The following is a 25,050-nucleotide window of genomic DNA, read 5'->3' on the forward strand; positions in this document are numbered from 1 at the left end:
TGGTGAGTTATTGCAGTGCATCTTGCAGATGGTACACATGGCTGCCACTGTTAGTCAGTGGCGGAGGGTTTGAATGTTTGTGGAAGGGGGAGCAATCAACTGGACTGCTTTGTCCTGGATGGTGTCGAGCTTCTTGAGTTGTTGGAGCTGCAGTATCCAATAGTGGGCTTACATTAACACTGCAATGAAGTTACTGTGAAAAGCCCCTAGTCGCCACATTCCGGTGCCAGTTTGGGTATACAGAGGGAGAATTCAGAATTCTCAGCTGATATGGGAATTGAACCCGCGCTGCTGGCCTTGTTCTGCATCATAAACCAGCTGTCTAGCCCACTGAGCTAAACCAGCCCAGGCAAGTGGAGAGTATTCCGTTACACTCCTGACTTGTGTCTTGTAGATGGTGGACAGACTTTAGGGGGGTCAGGAGGACTCGCTGTAGGATTCCTAGCCTTTGACCTGCCCTGGTAGCCACAGTATTAATGTGGCTAGTCCAGTGCATTTTTTGATCAATGGTAACCCCCAAGATTGTTGATTCAGCAATGGTAATGCCATTGAATGTCAAGGGGAAGTTAGATCCTCTCTTGTAGGAGGTGGTCATTACCTGGCACTTGTGTGGCGCGAATGCAACTTGCCACTTGTCAGCCAAGACTGGATATTGTCCAGGTCTTGCTGCATTTGGACATGGACTGCTTCATTATCCAAGGAGTCTCAAATCATGCTCAGCATTATGCAGTCATCCACAAACATCCCCACTTCTGACCTTATGATAGAACGGAGGTCATTGACGAAGTAGCTGAAGATGGTTGGGCCTAGGACATTACCCTGAGCAACTCCTGCAGTGATGCCCTGGAGTTGAGATGATTCACCTCCAACCACCACAACCATCTTCCTTCGTGCCAGGTATGACTCCAACCAGCAGAGTTTTCCCCCGATTCCCATTGACTCCAGTTTAGCTAGGACTCCTTGATGCCATACCCGGTCAAATGCTTCCTTGATGTCAAGGGCAGTCACTCTCATCTCACCTCTGGAATTCAGCTCTTTAGTCCATGTTTGAACCAAGGCCGTAATGAGGTCAGTAACTGAGTGAACCTGGCGGAACCCAAACTGAGCATCCACGAGCAGGTTATTGCTGAGTAAGTGGCGCTTGATAGCACTGTTGAAGACTCTTCCATCACTTTGCTAATGATGGAGAGTAGACTGCTAGGGCAGTAATTGGCTGGGTTGGATTTGTCCTGTTTCTTGTGTACAGGACACATTCGGACAGGATATTCGGCGGGGGTGAGAATCGCGCCGTGCCGGTTGGCGGGCCCCCCCCCGGCGATTCTCCGGCCCGCAATGGGCCGAAGTCCCACTGCTGGAATGCCTGCCCCGCCGGCGAGAATCAAACCACCTCTCTTACCAGCGGGACAAGGCGGTGCGGGCAGGCTCCGGGGTCCTGGGGGGGACGCGGGGCGATCTGGCCCCGGGAGGTGCCCCCACGGTGGCCTGGCCCGCGATTGGGGCCCACCGATCCGCGGGCGGGCCTGTGCCGTGGGGACACTCTTTTCCTTCCGCCTTCACCATGGTCTCCATTATGGCGGAGGCGGAAGAGACCCCCACCACTGCGCATGCGCGGGGATGCCGTGAGCGGCCGCTGACGCTCCCGCGCATGCGCCGCCCGTCAAAGTCATTTCCGTGCCAGCTGGCGGGGCACCAAAGGCCTTTCCCGCCAACTGGCGGGGCGGAAATCAGTCCGGCGTGGGCCTAGCCCCTCAAGGTGAGGGCTCGGCCCCTCAAGATGCGGAGACTTCCGCACCTTTGGGGCGGCGCGATGCCGGACTAATTCGCGCCGTTTTTGGCGCCGGTCGGTGGACATCGCGCCGATATCGGAGAATCCCGCCCCATGTCTTTCAAATCGCAACTTGTTTAAAATATTGATGGATCGTAATACAATGTTACAGTAATATCTTTGATATTTAAGTTAGGTTCTTTTTTACCAATTTGTCTGCCCTAAAAATGTGGTGCTGCGACTTCTCTTTGAAGCACTCTAGTCCTTCTGATTTGATTTGTCACATGTATTAGTTTACAGTGAAAAGTATTGTTTCTTGCATGCTGTACAAACAATGCATACCGTACATAGGGAAGGAAGGAGAGACTGCAGAATGAAATGTTACAGATGTAGCTAGTGTGTAAAGAAAAGATCAACTTAATACAAGGTAGGTCCATTCAAAAGTCTGATGGCAGCAGGAAAGAAGCTGTTCTTGCGTAGGTTGGTACGTGACCTCAAACTTTTGTATCTTTCTCCTGACAGAAGAAAGTGGAAGAGAGTATGTCCGGGGTTAATTATGCTGGCTGCCTTTCCGAGTCAGCGGAAATTGTAGACAGAGTCAATGGATGGGAGGCTGGTTTGCGTGATGGATTGAGCTACATTCACCTTTTGTAGTTTCCTGCGGTCTTGGGCAGAGCAGGATCCATACCAAGCTGTGATATAACCAGAAAGAATGCTTTCTATGGTGCATCTGTAAAAGTTGGCGAGAGTCGTAGCTGACATGCCAAATTTCCTTAGTCTTCTGAGAAAGTAGAGTTGTTGGTGGGCTTTCTTAACTATAGTGTCGGCATGGGGGGACCAGGACAGGTTGTTGGTGATCTGGAGACCTAAAAACTTGAAGCTCTTGACCCTTTCTACTTCATTCCCATTGATGTAGACAGGGGCATGTTCTCCACTACGCTTCCTGAAGTCGTTGAAAATCTCCTTCGTTTTGTTGACATTGAGGGAGAGATTATTGTCATTGCACCAGTTCACCAGTTTCTCTATCTCATTCCTGTACTCTGTCTCGTCATTGTTTGAAATCTGACCCACTACGGTGGTGCCATCAGCAAATTTGAAAATCGAGTTGGAGGGGAATTTGGCCACAGTCATTGGTGTATAAGGAGTATAGTAGGGAGCTGAGGACACAGTCTTGTGGAGCACTGGTGTTGAGGATGATCATGGAGGAGGGTGTTGTTGCCTATCCTTACTGATTGTGGCCTATGGGTTAGGAAGTTCAGGATCCAGTCGCAGCGGGAGGAGCCGAGGCCCAGGCCACGGTGTTTGATCATGTTGTCAAAAATTCAGAGATATTGGCTCAGCAATAATGAAGGGATGGCTATATCTGATCAAGACTGGGCGCTATGTGACCTGGAGTGGAACTTGGAAAGGCTGATGCTCATATTATAGTCCTGTTCTCATCTTTCTTCGTGGTACAAGTCATGGTACATGCACATACTTTTGGAATCCACAAAATGATAGAGCTCCTGATATATCCCTATACACTCTTGATTGAACAAGGGTTGGTCTCCAAATGGGGAGTTAATGGGAGGAGTGATGGATGTGTAGGGCCAGGATGTTGCAGATTGTGATCACAATGCTGCTCCTGCTTATTGCTTACCATACGTCACAAATGTCCAGTTTTGGACTGCTAAATGCGTCCTTAGACTGCACCACTTAATACAGCAGGAGTGTTACAGTACAGAATGGCAAGTGTCATCAATGAGAAGATGAGGCTGATGTCTTTACACGGATTGTGTGGTGGTCAGCCCTGCCGGTACTACTGTGGACAGGTTGGGGAGGTGAAGTAAACTAATTTCTGAGATGTAGGTGTTACAGCCCCCTCGGGGGCACGGACTTTGCTCAATAGGATTCCCTCCCATTTACCTCAGAGTATGAACTCCCCCAGTAATTGGGGCAAGGTTTCCCCTTAACAAGGAGGAACCTCTCAGCATAAAATCCCCAACCTGGGTACCGGTCAGGGAGGGTGGCCCTTCGGGAAGACGGGTTGTTTGCTTAGTAGTCTTGTGTATACCTAAATAAACCTTAATTTATTTCTATCTTACCGTGCGTTCCTGTGTCTCGACCATTGGTTTCCATAGTAGTCTCAGTCTGACAGTCATAACTTTCGAGAACAATATATAGCGGTATCCTCCTGTGCTCCCAGTGAGTCTGTCTTGCTCGATGAAACAGGAAATACCCAGGGATGGTGATAGTGATAATGCAGTTTGGGGTGGTCGCTGATAGATATGATTTACTGTATGATGGTCAGCCAGTTGCCTGACTAGACAGTTCTCCAAGCATAAGCACCGTGGGTTAGTGACGAGGACTTCCCAAGGTTGACTGGGCTGGGATAACTGGAGTCTCATCCTAATGATTGCCGATAGGTGCAGTCAACACTTCTTTTATCATTTGTGTTCTACAGAAAGGACGGAATGTCATGCTGGATCACTTCAGGAAGTATTATGATTCAGCCACATATTGAGAGATTGGAGTCAAGTCTAGATAAGACTGAGTAGGGCTAGCAGGTTTTCTTCAATGAAAAGCATTAACGAACCTGATGGATATTTACAATCTACTGCATTGATGGCCATTGTCCCTGCAACAAGCCTACAAATTATTTATGAAATCAATTTCTCGTGTTGTTATAACACGGAATCAGCACTAATATTACAGTAATACTACAACTTTAAAATTGTACTATTCTGCAATTTTAAAAATAATTTTCTGCAATTTTCGGTCATCCTTTTCTGATGTCCTTAACTCCTTGCTGGGAATTCCAGAGATGTTGGTACCTTCTGGTGATTCACTTCAACAGGTATTATTCATGTGTAATGAGGATGAGTATCAGCAGGCTATTTTATTACAGGGAAAACACAAGGAACTATATCGTCTGTTCAAGTTATGTCTAAATATTCCCATTTCTAGGAGTTACAGCTGGGATAATTTTCTCATCCTTAATCCAGGAGCACAGAGGCCGATTTTAGCATCCTTGTACTAGCTAATTTAACACTTCCCAGGATCAGACCAGGAATATTCCTAGTGTGTGGCTCAGTTACTGACTGGATAAACTTGTTAAACCATTGGGAGAGTTATTACAGCACAAGCGCCCACAGTATTCATCTTTGTGGGCCAATTCGGTTCAGACACGAAGGCACACAAAGTTTAAACACATGTTTCCATTCATCTGTGCAAATCACAAGCTGCTGTTATTAGCAGACCATGGTGTTATGGTTTAGATGTATCTATTAATGAAGCAACAATACTAGAGATAACTTTGTACAAACCTAAAAGTTCAGAAAGGAAAAACCAGGGAGTAAGAAATGTAGAGACAAATACAAGTTGTTTTGAGATTCATGAGCTAGATTGCCAGTGCTCGTAGGCCAAACATGAATATAGTTTAATTAGGATATTAATGCTAAACCATACTAAAATTAACTAAAAATATTCAAGATTAAAACATATATCCTTTACCTACATGCAGTCCATCAACCTTTTTAACTACTCTTTAGATTTTGCAATTTAAAAAAATATATTTTCTTTTACTTTGTACTGGGCGGCACGGTGGCATAGTGGTGGCACTGCTGCCTCACAGCGCCGAGGACCCGGGTTCAATCCTAGCCCTGGGTCGCTGTCAGTGTGGAGTTTGCACATTCTCCCCGTGTCGTGTGGGTCTCACCCCTGCAACCCAAACGATGTGCAGGGTAGGTGGATTGGCCATGCTAAATTGCCCTTAATTGGGAAAAAAAAAATTTTTGAAATGTTTTACTTCGTTCCTGATGAATATATTTGTTAACCGTTTATCTTTTTTGCAGGTGAGATCAAATTAGAAAAATATTGTCAATTGATTCAAAAGCCACTTTTCAAATAATTCATGCCAAAAAAAAAATTAGGATTAACATGGTTGTGGAGAGGACCAATTAATATTTAATACCTTTCTCAATCTTAAACAGAAAGATACTGCTATTTAATAAGTACGGTTGTCAGTGAGCTCTGAAGGAAGAGTACACTTTTTGTGAATAAACTCATTTTCAGCCTATTAGGTATTAACATTAGTCTTTTTGGGTTGCATTAAATCTGTAAAAGTTATTTATCACTGTGCCAAATTTGGAAAAGAATACTGCACTAAAGTTTGTGTACAATAATAATACAATACACATCAAAATATATTACAAAAAATTGGCATTTTTACATATCATGCCAGAAATTATATTTGAATAGTCTATCCTCTTATTCCTCAAGGACAATTGGCAGCATCCTTCCAGTTCATAGCACTCAAACAAAAGCAAATTATTGAGGTAAATTTTGCTGTTTTAGGAAGTGAATGGTCTCAATGCTGTCACTATGTTTATTTAGTATACTAGAATTCATACTCTGTTGGGAAAATAGTATATCAGCAAAAACACAGCTCATATAAATTTAATATAACAACCTAATATACTCTAACCCCAACACTGACAACATCCTAATATTAAACAATTCAAAATTACTGTCTTATAAAAGATGAGGAGGACAAAGTCTATAATTATATTGCTGAGAATTTTCAGAAAAATATCACTTTAAGTAAAATGCACAAACCTTGAAATCCCACAAAGTAGAAAGACTGTTTTGGCTTTCCACCAATAATTCCAACGCAAAACTCAAGACTCAAGATCCCCTTTTCAAAAAAAAAAGTGAAAGTGTGTGAGGATAGGTTCTGCTTTTTCCAAATCATGCCAAGTTTACCACAGTTTTTTTATAATATCAGAAAAAAGGTGACAGTGCCCTGGTGACAGTGCCCTCTTCCATCCGACCCCCATCCCTGAACCAATCTGCAGACACTTCTAATGGGAAAAATTGCTACCTTTCAGTCACTGAGGTAGAACATGGACATTGTGTAACATTAGTCATGGAGTCCTCCAGGAGAAAAGACCGTTCAGTCCATCGTACTGCGCCGGTCAAAAACAACCACTTAACTATTCTAATCCCATTTTCCAGCACTTGGACTATAGCTTTGAATGCCTTGAGATCGCAAGTGCACATCTAAATATTCTTAAATGATATGAGGGCCCCTGCCTCGTCCACCCTTTCAAGCAACAAGCTCCAAACTCCCACCACCTTCTGGGTGAAAACGTTTTTCCTCACATCCCCTCACCTTAATTCAAGGACTCTTGGTCATTGATCCCTCCACCAATATTGACTGTGCGATGGTGTCAAACAGGTAATAACGAATCGGGACTTCCGGTGGCGACTATGAAAGAGTAAGTCACACATTTGGTGGCTCCTGCTCTGGTCGGACTTTTGGATCTTTCCCCTGGACTTTTTCCGGTTTTAAACGGCAAATTCGAAGGCTGATGCAATTGGGCACCGTTTCCACGTATCGGTGTATGGAGAAAAGAACTAGAAATGCACGAAAAGGCAGAAATAGAAAGATAGGCAAGAGCTGTGCTGAAGCTGCAGCAGGAGCCAGCATGGCCGAGGACCGGACCCTTGGGGTGTCGGCCCAGCGATTAGCGGAGCAATTGGTGCAGGTCATCCAGGGCGGCTTTGCCAAGCAAAAACGGGACTGTCTGGACCCGATTAAAGAGTCGATTGATCGGCTGGAGCACAGATTGGACGCCCAGGATCGGGTGATCCAGAAGGTTGAGAAGACGCTGGCTGAGCAGGAGGAGCATCAAACAGTGGTGGAGCTGGAGATGCTGCGAGACCAGCAGAAAAGACTTCTGGAGAAGGTGGAGGACCTAGAGAATAGGTCCCGTCGGCAGAACTTAAGAATTGTCGGGCTCCCGGAGGGGTCTGAGGGAGCTGATGCTGGGGCATACGTAGCGGGTATGTTTGAAAAGCTGCTGGGGGAGGGTACATTCTCACAACCCTTGGAGGTGGACAGGGCGTATAGAGTGCTTGCGAGGAAGCCGCGAACGGGGACCCTCTGGAGGGCTATGGTGGTGAGATTCCACAGGTTCCTGGACAAGGAAAGTATTCTTCAGTGGGCCAAGCGAACGCGGAGCTGTAAATGGGACAACAGTATCCTGTTTGTGTACCAGGGCCTGAGTGTGGAGGTGGCTAGGAAAAGGGCAGGCTTCAACCAAGTTAAGACAATCTTTTTCAAGAAACAGGTGAAGTTTGGACTGCTGTATCCCGCTCGTCTCTGGGTCACATATGAGGACCAGCATCATTATTTTGAGCTGCCCGAAGACGGGCTGGACTTCGCGAAAAGAAAAGGACTGGTGGGGGCTGACAACTCTCGAACTTTGATGCAACTTGTTGCTTTATATTGGGTCTTTTTTTTTTTTTAATTATCTTCTGCTTTTGAGTTCTGTTTAAGAAGGGGGGGAGTTTTTTTCGTTTTCGAGTTTTCTTTTCGGTGGATGTTGGCAATGTCTTTTTTTTTTAATGTGCACTTTTGTGGGATGGAGACGTGCTTGTTTGGGTTTCGGTGTTTTTTTCTTCAGCTGGGTGATTGTGTGGGGATTGTTAGATGAGGGAATTTGTTTGTATGAGCGTGGGGGAGGGGAGTGAGGGAACAATAGGTGGGAGACTTTTGGGCACCAGGACCACCAAGCTAGCTGGGTGAGCTAGCTCACGGAAGCGCAGTGGGGGTGTGCATATGTTACGTTTATTGTATGGGTTAGATTTCAGAGTGGTGTTGCTGGGGGGGATAGTTGTTCTGCTGACGAGGGAGGGACTTCGGTGGAGGGACAGAGAGGTCGGTGGCGGGGGTTGCCGGGGGGTGGGCCGGAGGAGGCGCGGTGCATGGGCTGGAGGCGGGCCCAAGAAAGGGGATGGCTGATCGGCGGAGGGGGGGGGGCACTTTGCCCCCCAACTAGGCTGATCACCTGGAATGTTCGAAGGTTAAATGGGCCGGTTAAGAGGGCACGTGTGTTCGCGCACCTGAGGGGACTGAAGGCGGACGTGGTAATGCTGCAGGAGACGCACCTTAGAGTAGTGGACCAGGTTAGATTGAGGAAAGGCTGGGTCAGTCAGGTGTTCCACTCGGGGCTGGATACCAGAGGGATACCAAAGACCAGAGGGGTTGCGATCTTGATTAATAAGCGGGTTATATTTGAGGTGGGTGAAATAGTTTCGGATGTGGGGGGTCGATATATTATGGTTAGTGGTAAGCTGGAGGGGATGAAGGTAGTGCTGGTTAATGTATATGCGCCAAATTGGGATGACGTGGAATTTATAAAGAGGATGTTGGGGAAGATACCGGACCTGGACTCGCACAAGCTGATCATGGGAGGGGACTTTAATACAGTTATTGATCCTGGCCTGGATCGGTCATGCTCGAAAACGGGCAGGATGCCAGTAATGGCAAAGGAACTGAAAGGGTCCATGGAGCAGTTGGGGGGTGGATCCATGGAGATTTAGGCAGCCGAGGGTGAAAGAGTTCTCCTTCTACTCCCACGTGCATAAGGTATACTCTCGGATCGATTTCTTTAGTTTTGGGTAGGGCCTTGCTGGCAGTGGTGGTGGACACGGGGTACTCGGCGATCACAATCTCGGACCATGCTCCACACTGGGTTGACCTGCAGGTTAGTAAAGATAGCAATCAGCGCCCGCAATGTAGGTTAGATATAGGGCTATTGGCGAACAAAGTGGTGTGCGAGAGGCTGAGGAAATGCATACAAAATTACCTGCAGGTAAATGATACGGGGAACGTCTCAGCAGCGGTGGTCTAGGAAGCGCTGAAGGCAGTGGTGAGAGAGAGGCGAGCTGATCTCGATCCGGGCTCACAGGGACAGGACAGACAGGGCAGAGACGGACCGACTGGTAAAAGGGATTCTACAAGTCGACAGGAGGTACGCGGAGACTCCAGAGATAGGGCTTTTAAGGGAACGGCGGAGGTACCGGCGGAGTTCGGCTTGTTAATCACAGGGAGGGCAGTGGAACAGCTCAGAAAGGCAAGGGGGGCGATCTACGAGCATGGTGAGAAGGCCAGCAGGATGCTTGCATATCAGCTCAGAAAGAGGGAGCAGCCAGAGAAATAGGGAAATTTATTGACGGGGATGGGAACTTAGTTGGGGACTCAGCAGGGGCGAGTAAGGCGTTCCGGGATTTCTACGGCAGGTTGTACAGGTCGGAACCCCCTGTGGGGCCGGAGGGGATGAGGCACTTCCTGGAGGGGCTGACTTTCCCTAAAGTGGACAGGGAGCTGGTAGAAGGACTGGGGGCTCGCTGTATGCGGACGACCTGCTTTTGTATGGGTCAGATCCAATTGAGGGGATGGAAGGAATCATGGGAATTTTAAGGGAATTATGCCGGTTTTCAGGGTATAAGCTTAATATGGGGAAGAGCGAGATGTTTGCGGTCCAGGCGAGGGGTCAGGAGAGGCGACTGGTGGAACTGCCACTTAGATTGGTAGGGGACAGTTTCAGGTACCTAGGTATCCAAGTGGCGCGGGATTGGGACCGGCTACATAAATTGAACTTGGCCCGGTTGGTGGATCAGATGAAAGATGATTTCCGGAGATGGGATGCGCTCCCGTTGTCTCTAGCTGGTAGAGTCCAAACGGTGAAAATGACGGTCCTCCCGAGATTCCTGTTTGTATTTCAATGGCTCCCCATCTTCATTCCGCGGTCCTTTTTAAGCAGGTCAACAAAGTTATAGCGGGCTTTGTATGGGGGGGGGGGCAAGTCTCCGCAAGGAGGAGGGTAATGCTGGAGCGGAGTCGGGGCGAGGGTGGGCTGGCGCTGTCGAACTTTAGTAATTATTACTGGGCGGCTAACACAGCCATGATTAGGAAGTGTCTGGTGGGGGGGTCGGCATGGGTGCGTATGGAGGCGGCTTGTTGCATGGGCACAAGTTTGGGGGCGCTGGTAACTGCGCCGCTGCCGTTCCCGCCAGCGCGGTACTCCACCAGCCCCGTGGCGGAGGCAGCCCTGAGTCTGGGGGCAATGGAGGAGATATGTGGGAGCATCGGTCTGCTCCCCAATCTGCGATAATCACCGGTTTGCCCCGGGGAGGATGGACGGGGGGTTCCAAATATGGTGGAGAGCGGGGATTGAGAGGATGGAGGACTTGTTTATAGAGGGGAGCTTTCCGAATATGGGGGCGCTGGAAGAGAAATTTGCATTGGCGGGGGGAGGGGAATAAATTTAAATATCTGCAGTTGCGGGACTTTCTGCGTAGACAGATATCAACCTACCCTCTCCTGTCGCTAAGGGGAATTCAGGATAGGGTTGTTTCTAGAGGATGGATAGGTGAGGGGAGCGTTTCTGACATTTATAAGGAACTTATGGGATCAGAGGAGACGCAGTCCGAGGAGCTGAAGCGAAAGTCGGAGGAGGAGCTGGGGGGAGAAATAGAGGAGGGCCTTTGGGCGGACGCGTTGAGTAGAGTCAGTGGCCTGGATGAGCAGATTCTTTGGGGCGCAAAATGTGCGGGAGGACCAGCGAACCACATGTTCTGGGCATGTCCAAAGCGGAGGGGATTTTGGCAGGGATTTGTTGACGTCATGTCCAAGGTATTAAAAAGAAGGGTGGCTTTGAGTCCAGAGGTGACGATTTTCGGAGTGTCGCAGGTTCCGGGAATCCAGGAGGAGAAAGAGGCAGACGTTCTGGCCTTTGCTTCCCTGGTAGCCCGGAGGCAGATATTACTAGCATGGAGGGACTCAAAGCCCCCGAAGTCGGAGACCTGGCTATCGGACATGGCTGGCTTTCTCTGTCTGGAGAAAACTAAGTTCGCCTTGAGAGGGTCACTGTTAGGATTCGCCCGGAGGTGGCAACCATTCATCGACTTCTTCGCAGAGAATTAATCGTCAGCAGAAAGGGGGGGGGGAAAAGAGGGGGGTTAGGTTAGCGTAGATTAGGGGGTTAATTAATGGTGGGACCTGTTGGGGAGGGAGGTGGTATTTGCACTATGTTTATATTTTCATGTATATTGTTTATATTGCTGCTGTTACAATGCCCCAAAAAACCCTCAATGTTTATTAAAAAAAAGGTAATAACAAATCAACAGCCTGTTTCGCACCTCATGATTTTTATTTCCATTGCCTTCGATGGAATCGGGAGATGTAAAATAGGTTGGTGATTTGCTGTTACCCATCTTTCACCATCGCATAGTCAAATTACCTCCAGAAACTTTGAAGACTACCTCAGCTACGTAGTCATAAAAAGGAACCAACAGACCAGACTACTCCCCACAGGAAGGGCAACACCAATCTAGTGAACTTTTCTATACTACCTCCAATGCAAGGACATCCCTTTTTTCAATATGGAGATCAAAACTCAAAAAATTATCTAGGTGTGGTTTCACCAAAGCTCTGGACAATTGTAGTGATACTTCATAGAATTTACAGTGCAGAAAGAGGCGATTCAGCCCATCGAGTCTGTACCGGCCCTTGGAAAGAGCACCCCACCTAAGTCCTCACCTCCACCCGATCCCTGCAACCCAGCAATCCCACAAAACCCTTTTGGACTAAGGACAAATACTTTATTTACTTTCTGCACTCCCAAAGGTCAACATGCGATTTGCCTTCCTATTGCTCGCTATATATACATACATTTTGTGTTCCTTGTATGAGAACACCCAGGTTTCTCTGAACAGTTTACAAGTTTCAAGCCTTTTTTTTTTTAATTTAGAATACCCAATTAATTTTTTCCAATTAAGGGGCAATTTGGCGTGGCCAATTCACCTAGCCTGTACATCTTTTGGGTTGTGGGGGCAAAACCCACGCAAACACGGGGAGAATGTGCAAACTTCACACGGACAGTGACCCAGAGCCAGGATCGAACCTGGGACCTCGGCGCCACGAGGCAGCAGGGCTAACCCACTGTGCCACTGTGCTGCCCTTTTCAAGCCTTTTTTTTAAATTTCTGCTTTTCTATTTGAACAACCAAAGTGAATAAATAACCTCACGGTTCCTCACATTGTATTAATCTGCCAACTTGCTGCCCACTCACTTAACCTGTCTAAATCCTGTTGCAGACTCTTTCTGTCCTTGTCACAGCTTACATTCCACTTAGCTTTTATAATCAGCAAATACAATACTTTCTGTCAGCGAATATATTACTCTCTTCATCCAAGTCATTAATATAGATTGTAAATAGTTGAGGCCTACAGCATTGATCCTAGTGGCACTCCATTTGTCACAATCTGCCAACTTGAACATGCCACATTTATAGAACATAGAATCCCTACAGTGCAGAAGGAGGCCATTCGGCCCATCGAGTCTGCACCGACCCTGCAAAAGATCACCCTACCTAAGCCCGATCCCCTGCCCTTTCCCCGTAACCCCACCTAACCTTTTGGACACTTGGGGGCAATTTAGCATGGCCAATTTACCAAATTAGCACACCTTTGGTCTGTGGGAGGAAACTGGAGCACCCCGAAGAAACCCACGCAAACACGGGAGAAAGTCAAACTCCACAAAGACTGTCACCCGAGGTTGGAATTGAACCTGGTTCCCTGGCACTGTGAGGCAACAGTGCTAACCACCGTGCCACCATGCTGCCCTCTCTGTCCATTATCCCCACTCTTTGTCCATTAACCAATCCTCTAAGTATAATATATCACCCCCAACTCCATGAGCCCTTATCTTGTGTATTAACCTTTTGTGTGGCACATTATCAAATGCCTTTTGGAAATTCAAATACTGCATCTCTTGGCTCCCTTTTACCTACCCTACTATCATAGTTAGTGCTGCAAAAACATTATTGAGGGCAGCAGAGTTGGCACAGTGGTTAGCACTGCTGTCTCACAGTGTTAGGGACCCGGATTCAATTCCGACCTCAGGTGATTGTCTGTGTGGTTTGCACATTCTCCCCGTCTGCATGGGTTTCCTCCATATGCTCCGGTTTCCTCCCACAGTCCAACGATGTGCACGTTCAGTGGATTGGCCATGCTAAATTGCCCCTCAGGAATAGGGCAGGAGATTGGGCCAAAGTGGGCTGCTCTTCTGGAGGAACAGGGCAGACTCAATGGGCCAGATGGCCTCCTCCTGTGCTATAGGAATTCTATGAAAAGTCAACCTTTGAAGTCTCTAAAGATCTTCCCAAAACAGGGTTAACTTATTTGCTAAGCATAAAATGTGCACTGCTGATGGCGGTGTAGGTGATTGCCATTTTAAAATTTGAAGAAACACCAGCAATTCGTATTAAAGTGGCATTGTTTGTTGAATTTATTGTACAAAGATACTGTTAACCACAATCAAAACCCTGCCAAATTTATTGTCTTCATCATCTGATGCAAAACCTGATTCACATCTCTCCTGATTTTTATTTCCATAGCTTTTGATGGAATCTGATGTAAAACTATTCTGAATCACTTCAGCTATGGCATCATTGGGCTAGTACCACCATGAATCTAGTCTACTCATGTCCTGTCATTTTCACTAGAACTGCTTTTGAACCTTTCCACTCCACAGTTTGGCTACTGGACGCATCAAAATTCATTGGCTTTTCATCCAAGTTGCTGATGCGATATAAAGGGTACTCCTGTTTTTGCCTAGCTGAAAATTGGTAATTTTGACATCGAGGTCTTTTGGTATTCTCTGAACAATCTTGGTCTTCTGCCGCAACACCAGAATATTTTGTTCTATAACGCGGCTACGCCAACTAGCTGTTGGTCTGAAATCTTTGCTGGACTCGGGGGTTTGATTTAGCCCAATTAAGTGTGTATGTACACATCGCATTTCTGATGATGAACATAGAACATACAGCACAGAAGGAGGCCATTCGGCCCATCGAGTCTGCACCGACCCACTTAAGCCCTCACTTCCACCCTGTCCCAGTAACCCAATAACCCCTCATCACCTTTATTTTGGTCACTAAGGGCAATTTATCATGGCCAACCCACCTAACCTGCACGTCTTTGGATTGTGGGAGGAAACCGGAACACCCGGAGGAAACCCACGCAGACACGGGGAGAACGTGGAGACTCCGTACAGACAGTGGCCCAGCAGGGAATCAAACCTGGCACTGTGAAGCCACAGTGCTATCCACGTGTGCTACCGTGTTGCCCATTCTGTATCAGGCCAGTGGCTGGTTCTTGTTCTGATGGCACATTTGGGCTTGGGCATTTTCTTCAGGACAGATGAACACTTCTTCCATCCTGACACCAGTTTGCCACTAAAACTGAATTCCCTCACTGCAGCACAGTTATTTGATGAGTTAGTAAATGTCATAACGTTTAACCCGAAGGCAGCTTCATGTATCATTTTATTGTAAGAGGATCCATTTCTATTCATCACTCGCCATGACAGGCACTGTTTTCCCTCTGTGGGGGTATCTTAAACATCCGCGCATCTTCTTCATGGCACAGCCCATATTGCCTGCTTGCCAACTCAGTATAAGGCAAGTGAAACATGAAAATTTGAAGCAGACTACTAATGCTAGTATAGCATTTCATAGCTGAAAGAGGAATCAAATTATATGCTGAGTATATACAAAAACATGATCTTTGGTGTTGCCTAAAATGCCACATCTACAATAGTTATATTGTAAGGGTTCTTCCTGGTGATTCCCTTATTTTCCCTTTGCTGTTATCATTTTGATCCATGGATGCTTAATGGACATGTATCTTTAAGTCAAGCAGCAAAGAGAATGAGGAATTCAAAAAGTTCCAACATAGTATATGGTGCTAGTGTTCGAACAGCAGAACTCAGACTTTGTGGCACTCGAGAGATGGGGTGGGTCTCAGTTCGATTGGTTTTTTAAAAAATATTTTTGTTCAGAACAGATTTTCATTCTAACAACAACAGTACAGCAAACCCCAATACAAAGCAGTTCGATTGTTTGGAATGAATTGGCCAAAAGGCCATATTCTTCAATAACAGATAGTGGTTGGATCCTGCCCGAGTGGTGTTATTTCCAGAGACCTAAGGAAAGTACAGTTGAAGACCTGGACCCTGAGAGACAAGGATCTGCTTTCTCTGGAAATGCTGTGAGCTGCTGTACTTCTGAACCTACAGAGAACTTGAATGAAAAAGGCAGCACAGTGGCGCAGTGGTTAGCACTGCTGACTCATGGAGCCAAGGACCCAGGTTCGATCTCAGCCCCAGGTCGGAACTCGGCCCCAGGTCACTGTCCATGTGGAGTTTGCACGTTCTCCCCGCGTCTGCGTGGGTATTGCCGCCACAACCCAAAAAGATGTGTAGGGTAGGTGAATTAGCCACGCTAAATTGCCCCTTAATTGGAAACAAAGAATTGGGTACTCTAAATTTATTTTATAAATGGGAACCTGAATGAATTAATTTACAGTGAAAACCATTACAGATTGGAAAGCTGAAATCGCGACATGAAAACCTGGCTTGAAGAAAAGTGTGCAAGAAACAACCATCTGAAACAACAACTCTTATCTTTTACTTTTTATTTTCACCCCTCTCTTCCCCTCTGTGTTTGTGTCTTGTGCATGTTTGTTGAGGGTATTTATTATACCTGTCCCTGGACAGTTGGCATGTTTTAGAGGGCACCGTCAACCCTGGGTAGGATTTTCCGGCCGTTCCTACCGATGGGATTGCCTGGTCCCACCAATGGTGAGCCCCTGACGCCACCTGCTGGGGGGGGGGGGCTTTAATTTTTTTTAGTACCCTTGATTTTTTTTGTTACAAATTGACGGATTTATAAATATTCAAACGGAATATCTTCACTGATCACGAGAACACAAATGTTAATCAGCTGTTGGCCTTCACTTTCATTTATAGATAGCTCCTACAATGAACATAAAAACAGTGTACTTTTTAAATATGAAGCAGCCTTGACCCTGGAAATATTCAAGGTATTTATTACCTGCCCAGTTAAGCATGCTTAGTTAGCATACTTTTCATATATTAAGTGAAGTGCAATAAAAGCTTATCATGTGAATAAATTCAAGGCCACAGGAAAGGGTAATTTATTGTATGGTTCAGGAGGCTTCTAACACAGAAGAAGGCAATATTCTTATAGGACCATTCAATGATGCCTTAATGGTTTTGGAAATGTTGCAATTAATTTCAGTGAAAATACAAAATAAGCACATGCCCACGCCTCAGATAATTCAAAGTAGCTGGGCCAATCAAAGAAATGATCTAGATTAAATTTCTAATCTGTGCTACATTGGTTAAACTTGGCTGGAATGCATTATACATTGTCTCAGAATTAGTAAGCTGAGGAGTCCCCTTCTCCCCTTCTCAATTCTATCAAAGAATTTCTGTTGGAAATGAGGGTGCATTGACACCAATGACAGAATTGTTGTGACTCGCCTTGCATTCAAATTACAGGCACAATTAAACAACAGCCATTTGGCCAAGGTGCTGAAGTCAGCTTCTGCTGTGGAACTGCAGCCCAGCAAGAAATATCCTAGGAATGAATAATGGTTTTTGTCCCAATGGGGCGCAGACAGCACGGGCGGAATTCTCCACAATCGGCGCGATGTCCGCCGACCGGCACCAAAAATGGCGTGTATCAGACCAGCATCGCGCCGCCCCAAAGGTGCGGAATCCTCCGCATCTTGAGCGGCCGAGCCCTAACCTTGAGGGGCTAGGCCCGCTCCGGACTGATTTCCGCCCCGCCAGCTGGCGGGAAAGGCCTTTGGTGCCCCACCAGCTGGCGCGAAACTGACTTAGCCGGGAGGCGCATGCGCCGGAGCATCAGCGGCCGCTCACGGCATCCCCGCGCATGCGCAGTGGAGGGGGATCTCTTCCGCCTCCGCCATGGTGGAGACCATGGCGAAGGCGGAAGGAAAAGAGTGCCCCCACGGCACAGGCCCGCCCGCGGATCGGTGGGCCCCGATCGCGGGCCAGGCCATCGTGGGGGCACCACCCGGGGCCAGATCGCCCCACGCCCGCCCCCCGCCCCCCCCCCAGGACCCCAGAGCCCGCCCGCGCCGCCTTGTCTCGCCGGTAAGAGAGGTGGTTTAATCCACGCCGGCGGGACAGGCATTCCAGCAGCGGGACATCGGCCCATCTGGGCCGGAGAATCGCCGGGGGGGGGCCGCCAACCTGCGCGGCGCAATTCCCGCCCCCGCCGAATATCCGGTGCCGGAGAATTCGGCAACCGGCGGGGGCGGGATTCACGCCAACCCCCGGCGATTCTCCGACCTGGCGGGGGGTCGGAGAATCTCACCCCACGTGTCCCAACTGGGAGGTTGGCGGTCAGCTAGAACATGAGCTTTAGGCCTCATTTACATTATTTAGATGAACTGTCAGCACCTGTTAGCCACCATAAGCAGCTCACCCATTTAACATTGTTGAATCTCAGGCCACTTGCCTCGTCACCTAAAGAAAATGCCATTGCCTGAAAAGTGATTTTAATGACTGGTTTTAAACAAGTGAGAAACCCCAAGTCTGTAGGTTAACAGATCTATCTATGATGTGAAAACTGAATAAAAACCATAAAGTGCTTGCTGGCAACCCCTCCAATACCTGGATACTAATCTGGTTGGCAGAGCATGAATTTATTCAGGTGAGCGATTCACAATCCCTTGGTCTGGATACAGTTATTTCAGTAAAATTACGCAATATCATGTTGTGCAATGATTAGACTAAAGACATTTCAACTGACTGAGTTGAAGTGATACAGAAATTGTAGGTTATGATGTATGTTTAGATTTATTGAGCTTACAACTCCCGCCCCATCAATTTGTATACCTTTAAATAGCAATACTCTAGTGGTTTATTTGCCTTTCACCCTATCTATTCCCCCTCTACTTTTTTTTTTTAAATCTAGTGTACCCAATTCATTTTTTCCAATTAAGTGGCAATTTAGCGTGGCCAATCCACCTACCCTGCACATCTTTGGGTTATGGGGGCGAAACCCAGGCAAACGCAGGGAGAATGTGCAAACTCCACACGGACAGTGACCCAGAGCCGGGATCGACCCTGGGACCTCAGCGCCGTGAGGCAGCAACGCTAACCACTGCTCCACTGTGCTGGCCCTATTACCCCACTACTTGGATCGGGCTGCCAGTTTACTTGGGCGCCAGTTTAGCTCAGCGGGCTAGACAGCTGGTTTGTGTTGCAGAACAAGGCCAGCAGTGCATGTTCAGTTAACCAGCTGAGGTTATTCAGGAAGGCCCGCCTTCTCAGCCATGCCCGTCACCGCGAATCGAAACTGGGACCCTGGAGCTGTGAAACAACAGTTCTAACCACTGTGCTACCGTGCCACTCCTTCTGGGTATCTTCCTAGCACCTCAGTCAAACCACCAAAACCCATTTGAAGAATGTGCTGGCATTGCAGCCGCAAATGGCACAACCAGTCCCGACGAACAGACTTGGTCCGTGTGCTCGCATCACAATGAGGCGCCCTAACTGATGTCCGTAAACGGCAGGGGTCATTGTAGTCCCAGCAATGTCTAATGGTTCCCCCGTATAGGTGGCCAACCTGATCTGTGCATCAGCCAAAGCAAGGATTTGAATACCCCGCTTGATGCGGCCAAACTTCTGTCCAACCACGGAGACCACTGCACAGGTATCTTTTTTTTTAATGTGTTTATTCAAATTTTCCAACAAAATTTTTAACAAACCCCCCCCCCGCAGAACAAAAAGAAAGAAACGCAAACACAACAGTCAAAAATTATACAAAACTTTTACATTTGGTTTCCCCATATACAGTAATCCCCCCATATGACATTCAAAGATACCCGTAGGGAAGCCCCCCCCCCACCCACCTGAATTCCCCCCCCCCCGAAAGAGACCCCCCTCCCCTCCTCTCCCCCCCACCCTTGGGTTGCTGCTGCTGCTGACCTCCTCCTAACGCTCCGCGAGATAGTCTAGGAACGGTTGCCACCGCCTGAAGAACCCCTGCACAGACCCCCGTAAGGCAGACTTTATCCTCTCCAGCTTAATGAACTCTGCCATGTCATTTATCCAGGCTTCCACACTGGGGGGCTTCGCATCCTTCCATAATAGCAAGATCCTCCGCCGGGCTACCAGGGACGCAAAGGCCAGGATACCGGCCTCTTTCGCCTCCTGCACTCCCGGCTCGTCCGTTACCCCAAATAGTGCCAACCCCAAACTCGGCTTGACCTGGACTTTCACCACCTTGGACATAGTCCTCGCGAAACCCCTCCAAAACCCATCCAATGCCAGGCACGACCAGAACATGTGGACGTGATTCACCGGGCTTCCCGAGCACCTCCCACATCTATCCTCCACCCCAAAGAACCTACTCAACCTCACCCCTGTCATATGCGCTCTGTGAATAACCTTGAATTGTATTAGGCTGAGCCTGGCGCAAGAGGAGGAAGAATTAACCCTACTCAGGGCATCAGCCCACAGACCCTCATCTATCTCCTCCCCAAGCTCCTCCTCCCACTTGCCCTTTAACTCCTCCACCGAGGCCTCCTCCTCTTCTTTCAGCTCCTGGTAGATCGCCGAAACCCTGCCTTCTCCAACCCATACACCCGAAATCACCCTTTCCCGAGTCCCCTGTGCCGGGAGCAGAGGGAATTCCCTCACCTGCCGCCTCACAAACGCCCTCACTTGCATATACCTGAACGCATTTCCCGGGGGTAACCCAAACCTCTCCTCCAGCGCCCCCAGGCTTGCAAACGTCCCATCTATAAACAGGTCCCCCATTCTTCTAATCCCTGCCCGATGCCAGCTCCGAAATCCCCCATCCATCCCTCCCGGGACGAACCGATGGTTCTCCCGAATCGGGGAGCAAACCGAGGCTCCCACCTCGCCCTTGTGTCATCTCCACTGCCCCCAGATCTTCAACGTCGCCGCCACCACCGGACTCGTGCTGTACCTTGTCGGTGAGAGCGGCAGTGGTGCCATCACCAGCGCCCTCAGGCTCGTGCCCACACAGGACGCCATCTCTAACCTCTTCCACGCCGCCTCCTCTCCCTCCATTACCCACTTACGGATCATCGCCACATTGGCTCCCCAATAATAGTCGCACAAATTCGGCAGAGCCAGCCCTCCCATGTCCCTACTACACTCCAGAAACACCCTCTTTACCCTCGGGGTCATTTTTGCCCACACAAAACCCATGATACTCCTACCTACCCGTTTGAAAAAGGCCTTGGGAATCATAATGGGAAGGCACTGGAACACAAAGAGAAACCTCGGGAGGACCATCATTTTAACCGACTGCACCCTGCCCGCTAGCGAGAGTGGCAGCACATCCCATCTTTTAAAATCCTCCTCCATCTGCTCCACCAACCGCGTCAAATTGAGTTTGTGCAGGGCCCCCCAACTCCCAGACACCTAGATCCCTAAGTACCGAAAGCTCCTTTTCGCCCTCTTCAACGGCAGGTCATCTCTCCCCCTTCCCTGGTCCCCTGGATGCACCACAAAGAGCTCACTTTTCCCTACATTAAGCTTATACCCCGAGAAGTCCCCAAACTCCCTTAAGATCCGCATGACTTCCGCCATCCCCTCCACTGGATCTGCCACATACAGCAACAGGTCGTCCGCATACAGCGACACCTGATGTTCCTCTCCCCCTCGGACCAGGCCCCTCCATTTCCTAGACTCCCTTAGTGCCATGGCCAGAGGCTCAATTGCCAATGCAAACAGCAAGGGGAACAGGGGGCACCCCTGCCTCGTCCCTCGGTACAGCCGAAAGTACTCCGACCTCCGCCGATTCGTCGCCACACTCGGGGCTCTATATAGCAATCTGACCCAGCCGATGAACCCCTCCCGAACCCAAACCTCCGCAGCACTTCCCAAAGATACTCCACTCCACCCGGTCGAAGGCCTTCTCCGCGTCCATAGCTGCCATTACCTCCGCTTCCCCCTCCACCGAGGGCATCATAATCACATTGAGGAGCCTCTGCACATTGGTGTTTAGCTGCCTGCCCTTTACAAATTCCGTCTGGTCCTCACGAATCACCCCCGGGACACAGTCCTCAATTCTCGTAGCCAGCACTTTTGCCAGCAACTTAGCATCCACATTGAGGAACGAGATCGGTCTATACGACCCACATTGCAGTGGGTCCTTGTCCCGCTTCAGGATCAGAGAGATCAGCGCCCCGGACATTGTCGGTAGTCTTCACTAGCAACGGGCCTAGCAGGTCCACGTATTTCCTGTAAAACTCGACCAGGAACCCATTTGGCCCCGGGGCCTTCCCCGCCTGCATGCTCCCCAATCCTTTAACCAGCTCCTCCAGCCCAATTGGCACCCCTAAACCAGCCACCTCCTGCTCCTCCACCCTCGGGAACCTCAGCTGATCCAAAAATTGTCGCATCCACTCTTCCCCGCTGGGGGCTCAGATCTGTACAGATCCCCATAGAAGTCCCTAAATAGCTCATTTATTCTCACCGCACTCCGCACCGTATTCCCCCCACTATCCTTAACTCCACCTATCTCCCTCGCTGCCTCCCTCTTACGAAGCTGGTGTGCCAGCATCCGACTCGCCTTCTCCCCATACTCATACGTCGCCCCCTGCGCTTTCCTCCACTGTGCCTCTGCTTTCCCTGTGGTCAACAGGTCGAACTCCGTCTGGAGGTTCCGTCGCTCCCCGAGTAGTCCTTCCTCGGGGGCCTCTACATATCTCCTGTCCACTCTTAAGATCTCCCCCACCAACCTCTCCCTCCTCTCTCTTCTCCCTGTGGGCCCTGATGGAGATTAACTCTCCCCTGACAACCGCCTTCAGCGCCTCCCAGACTACTCCCACCTGCACCTCCCCATTGTCATTGGCCTCCAAATATCTTTCAATGCACCCCGGCACCCGCCCGCACACCTCCTCATCCGCCAATAATCCCACATCTAGACGCCACAGCGGGCGCTGGTCCCTCTCCTCTCCTAACTCCAGCTCCACCCAGTGCGGGGCGTGGTCTGAGATGGCTATGGCCGAATACTCCGTTCCCTCCACTTTCGGGATTAGCACCCTACTCAAAATAAAAAAAATCTATCCGGGAGTAGGCTCTATGGACGTGGGAAAAGAATGAAAATTCCCTGGCCTGGGGCCTGACAAACCTCCATGGATCCACTCCCCCCACCTGGTCCATAAACCCCCTAAGCACCTTGGCCGCAGCCGGCCTCTTACCCGTCCTGGACCTAGAGCCTCCCGTACCCCCCAGTCCCCCAGACGGCGGACCCCCGCCCCGACCACCTCTCCTACTTCCAGCTCCCCTTTGGCCAATGCAGCAGCAACCCTATACCTCCCCCTCACCCCCCCCCCCCCCCCCCCCCCCCCCCGCTAGATCCACATCTAGCCCTTTTGCTCCCCCCATAACACTCCCGTAAGTCAGCTGACTCCTGCTGACCCCGGCCGTTCCCGCCATTCCATCGACCCCCTCCAGTGTGAGAATCCCCCCTCCCCCTCCGTGGCAGTCAGTGTGCGCTCCTCTCCAGCACCACCCATCCCCACCGCCGTCCTTCCCTAGCGCGGGAAAAAGCCTGCGCTTTCCTGAGCCGGCCCCGCCCCCTCTGGCGCAGCTCCTTTTGCGGCCTTACCCCAATTCCCCATCCCCGGGCCTCCACTCCCCCTCTTCCTTCGTGGGGGTCTGCCCCTCCAACACCGACGCCCACAGTCTCCCCATCCAATCCCTTCACCCAACCCCATCCAGCACCCAAACCAGAGGAACATTCCCTAAAACGTAATAAACACTATATACACAGTAAACATCTCCCCACAACAAACCCTCAATTTGAGTCCAACTTTTCAGTCCGTATAAAACTCCATGCCTCATGGTGGTGCCGATCCTGGAACGCGACCCACAATCGCGCTGGCTGCAGCATACCGAACTTCACCCCCTTTCAGTGGAGCACCGCCTTAGCCCGATAAAAACCCGTTCTCTTCTTAGCCACCTCTGCACTCCAGTCCTGGTAGATTCGGATCTCCGTGTTCTCCCACCTGCTGCTCCGCTCTTTCTTGGCCCATCTCAGGACACACTCTCTGTCCATAATGCGGTGAAACCTCACCACTACAGCCCTTGGCGGCTCGTTGGTCTTGGGTCTCCTTGCTAGGACCCGGTGTGCCCCATCTAGCTCCAGAGGTCTCGGGAAGGCTCCCGCGCCCATCAGTGAATTGAGCATCGTGCTCACATATGCCCCAGCATCGGCCCCCTCCACTCCTTCGGGGAGACCCAGAATCCGAAGATTCTTCCTCCTCGACCTATTCTCCAGGTCCTCAAATCTTTCCGCCCACCTCTTGTGCAGCACCTCGTGCGCCTCCACCTTCACCACCAGGCCCAAGATCTCGTCCTCGTTCTCCAAGGCTTTTTGCCACACCTCCCGGATCGCCGCCCCTTGGGCCTTCTGGGTCTCCACTAGCTTGTCAATCGCCGCCTTCATTGGCGCCAGCGTTTCGGTTTTCATCTCCTCAAAGCAGCGTCTAAGAAACCCCTGCTGCTCCTGCGACCACTGCGCCCCTGCTGCTTGGTCTCCACCCGCCGCCATCTTGTTTTTTCTCCCTCTCACTTTTCGCTGCTCCAAGATCACTTTTTTTCACCGCTCCACTCCTGGTCCAATCCATATAATGTCGGGGAGACCTTGCTGTCACCTTCCCACACTGGAAGCCGTCGAACAATTGCCGTTGGGGCCCCTCTAGAGAGCCCAAAAGTCCGTTCCCGGCGGGAGCTGCCGAACTTGCGACCTACATAGGCATAGCCACAACCGGAAGTCTGCACAGGTATCTAACTCCATTTCAAGCAGGTGTCCATTCACTCGTATCGTTACCTTAATGGGGGCCACTCCGGGGGACAGCTGCGCAATGCAGCTGCAGGCAGTTGTCCTCCGTCCCCTCAACCTCGGGTTCATCCAAATAGAAAGTTCAGGCCCCGGGTTGGTCCCTGCTTCTGCAGGTGCGTCTGGCCTTCTGTCACAGCCACGACCATCGTCCTCACCGGGTCCTAAATATACCTGGCTCCTCATCCAAGGGATCTGGAGAAGGCTCACTTCGAGAAGGAACTTCCAAAGGCCACCGGCGTGGGCCTTTACGGCGCTCCGTCCAAGGCACGACTGGGATGCGGGGTGGTGCTTCTGGACGGGAGGTGATGCTCCCCAGGACATTCACCTCTATTCCCTGTAACTCCTGCACTCCCAGTTCTGGCTTTCATCTGGTTGGCCTTTTGAAAAATCAATGTCAGGTGGCTAACAGTTTCCTCTGGATGGCCGTGTTGTTGATGCCACTAAACAATGTGTCGCATAACATCCCTGACAAGGCGGCGCCATATTCACAGTTCTCCGCAATCCTGCATAGCCTGGATAAGAACTCGGCAATGGATTCCCCAGGGGCCGTCTTTGCGATGTTAAACTGATAACGTTGGACTATCACGGATGGGGTTGGGTTAAAATGTCATCCCACCAAAGTCACGAGCTCATCAAACGTTTTAGTGTCAGGTGCGACTGAGTACGTAAGGCTTATCACCTCACACCACAGGCAGTTAGTAAAGTGACCTCCTGTCGGTCGCTTTCGAC

At 49.6% G+C, this 25,050-nt stretch overlaps 1 protein-coding gene across 4 annotated transcripts in view; it reads right to left on the reverse strand.

The window, feature by feature from the left end:
- The window catches only part of atg4c (autophagy related 4C, cysteine peptidase), a 120,751-nt gene that overhangs the window by 22,257 nt on the left and 73,444 nt on the right, over window positions 1-25,050 (reverse strand). For 2 of the 4 annotated variants that reach the window (XM_072511156.1, XM_072511157.1), the window contains exon 8: window positions 6,362-6,440. The exons of the other annotated variants lie outside the window; for them this stretch is intronic. In XM_072511156.1, the coding sequence (XP_072367257.1) occupies window positions 6,362-6,440 (79 nt within the window). The remainder of the gene's footprint in view (window positions 1-6,361; window positions 6,441-25,050) is intronic. 4 annotated transcript variants of the gene reach the window in all.

The sequence above is a fragment of the Scyliorhinus torazame genome, chromosome 7 (genome assembly GCF_047496885.1).
Source record: "Scyliorhinus torazame isolate Kashiwa2021f chromosome 7, sScyTor2.1, whole genome shotgun sequence".
Classification (NCBI taxonomy): domain Eukaryota; kingdom Metazoa; phylum Chordata; class Chondrichthyes; order Carcharhiniformes; family Scyliorhinidae; genus Scyliorhinus; species Scyliorhinus torazame.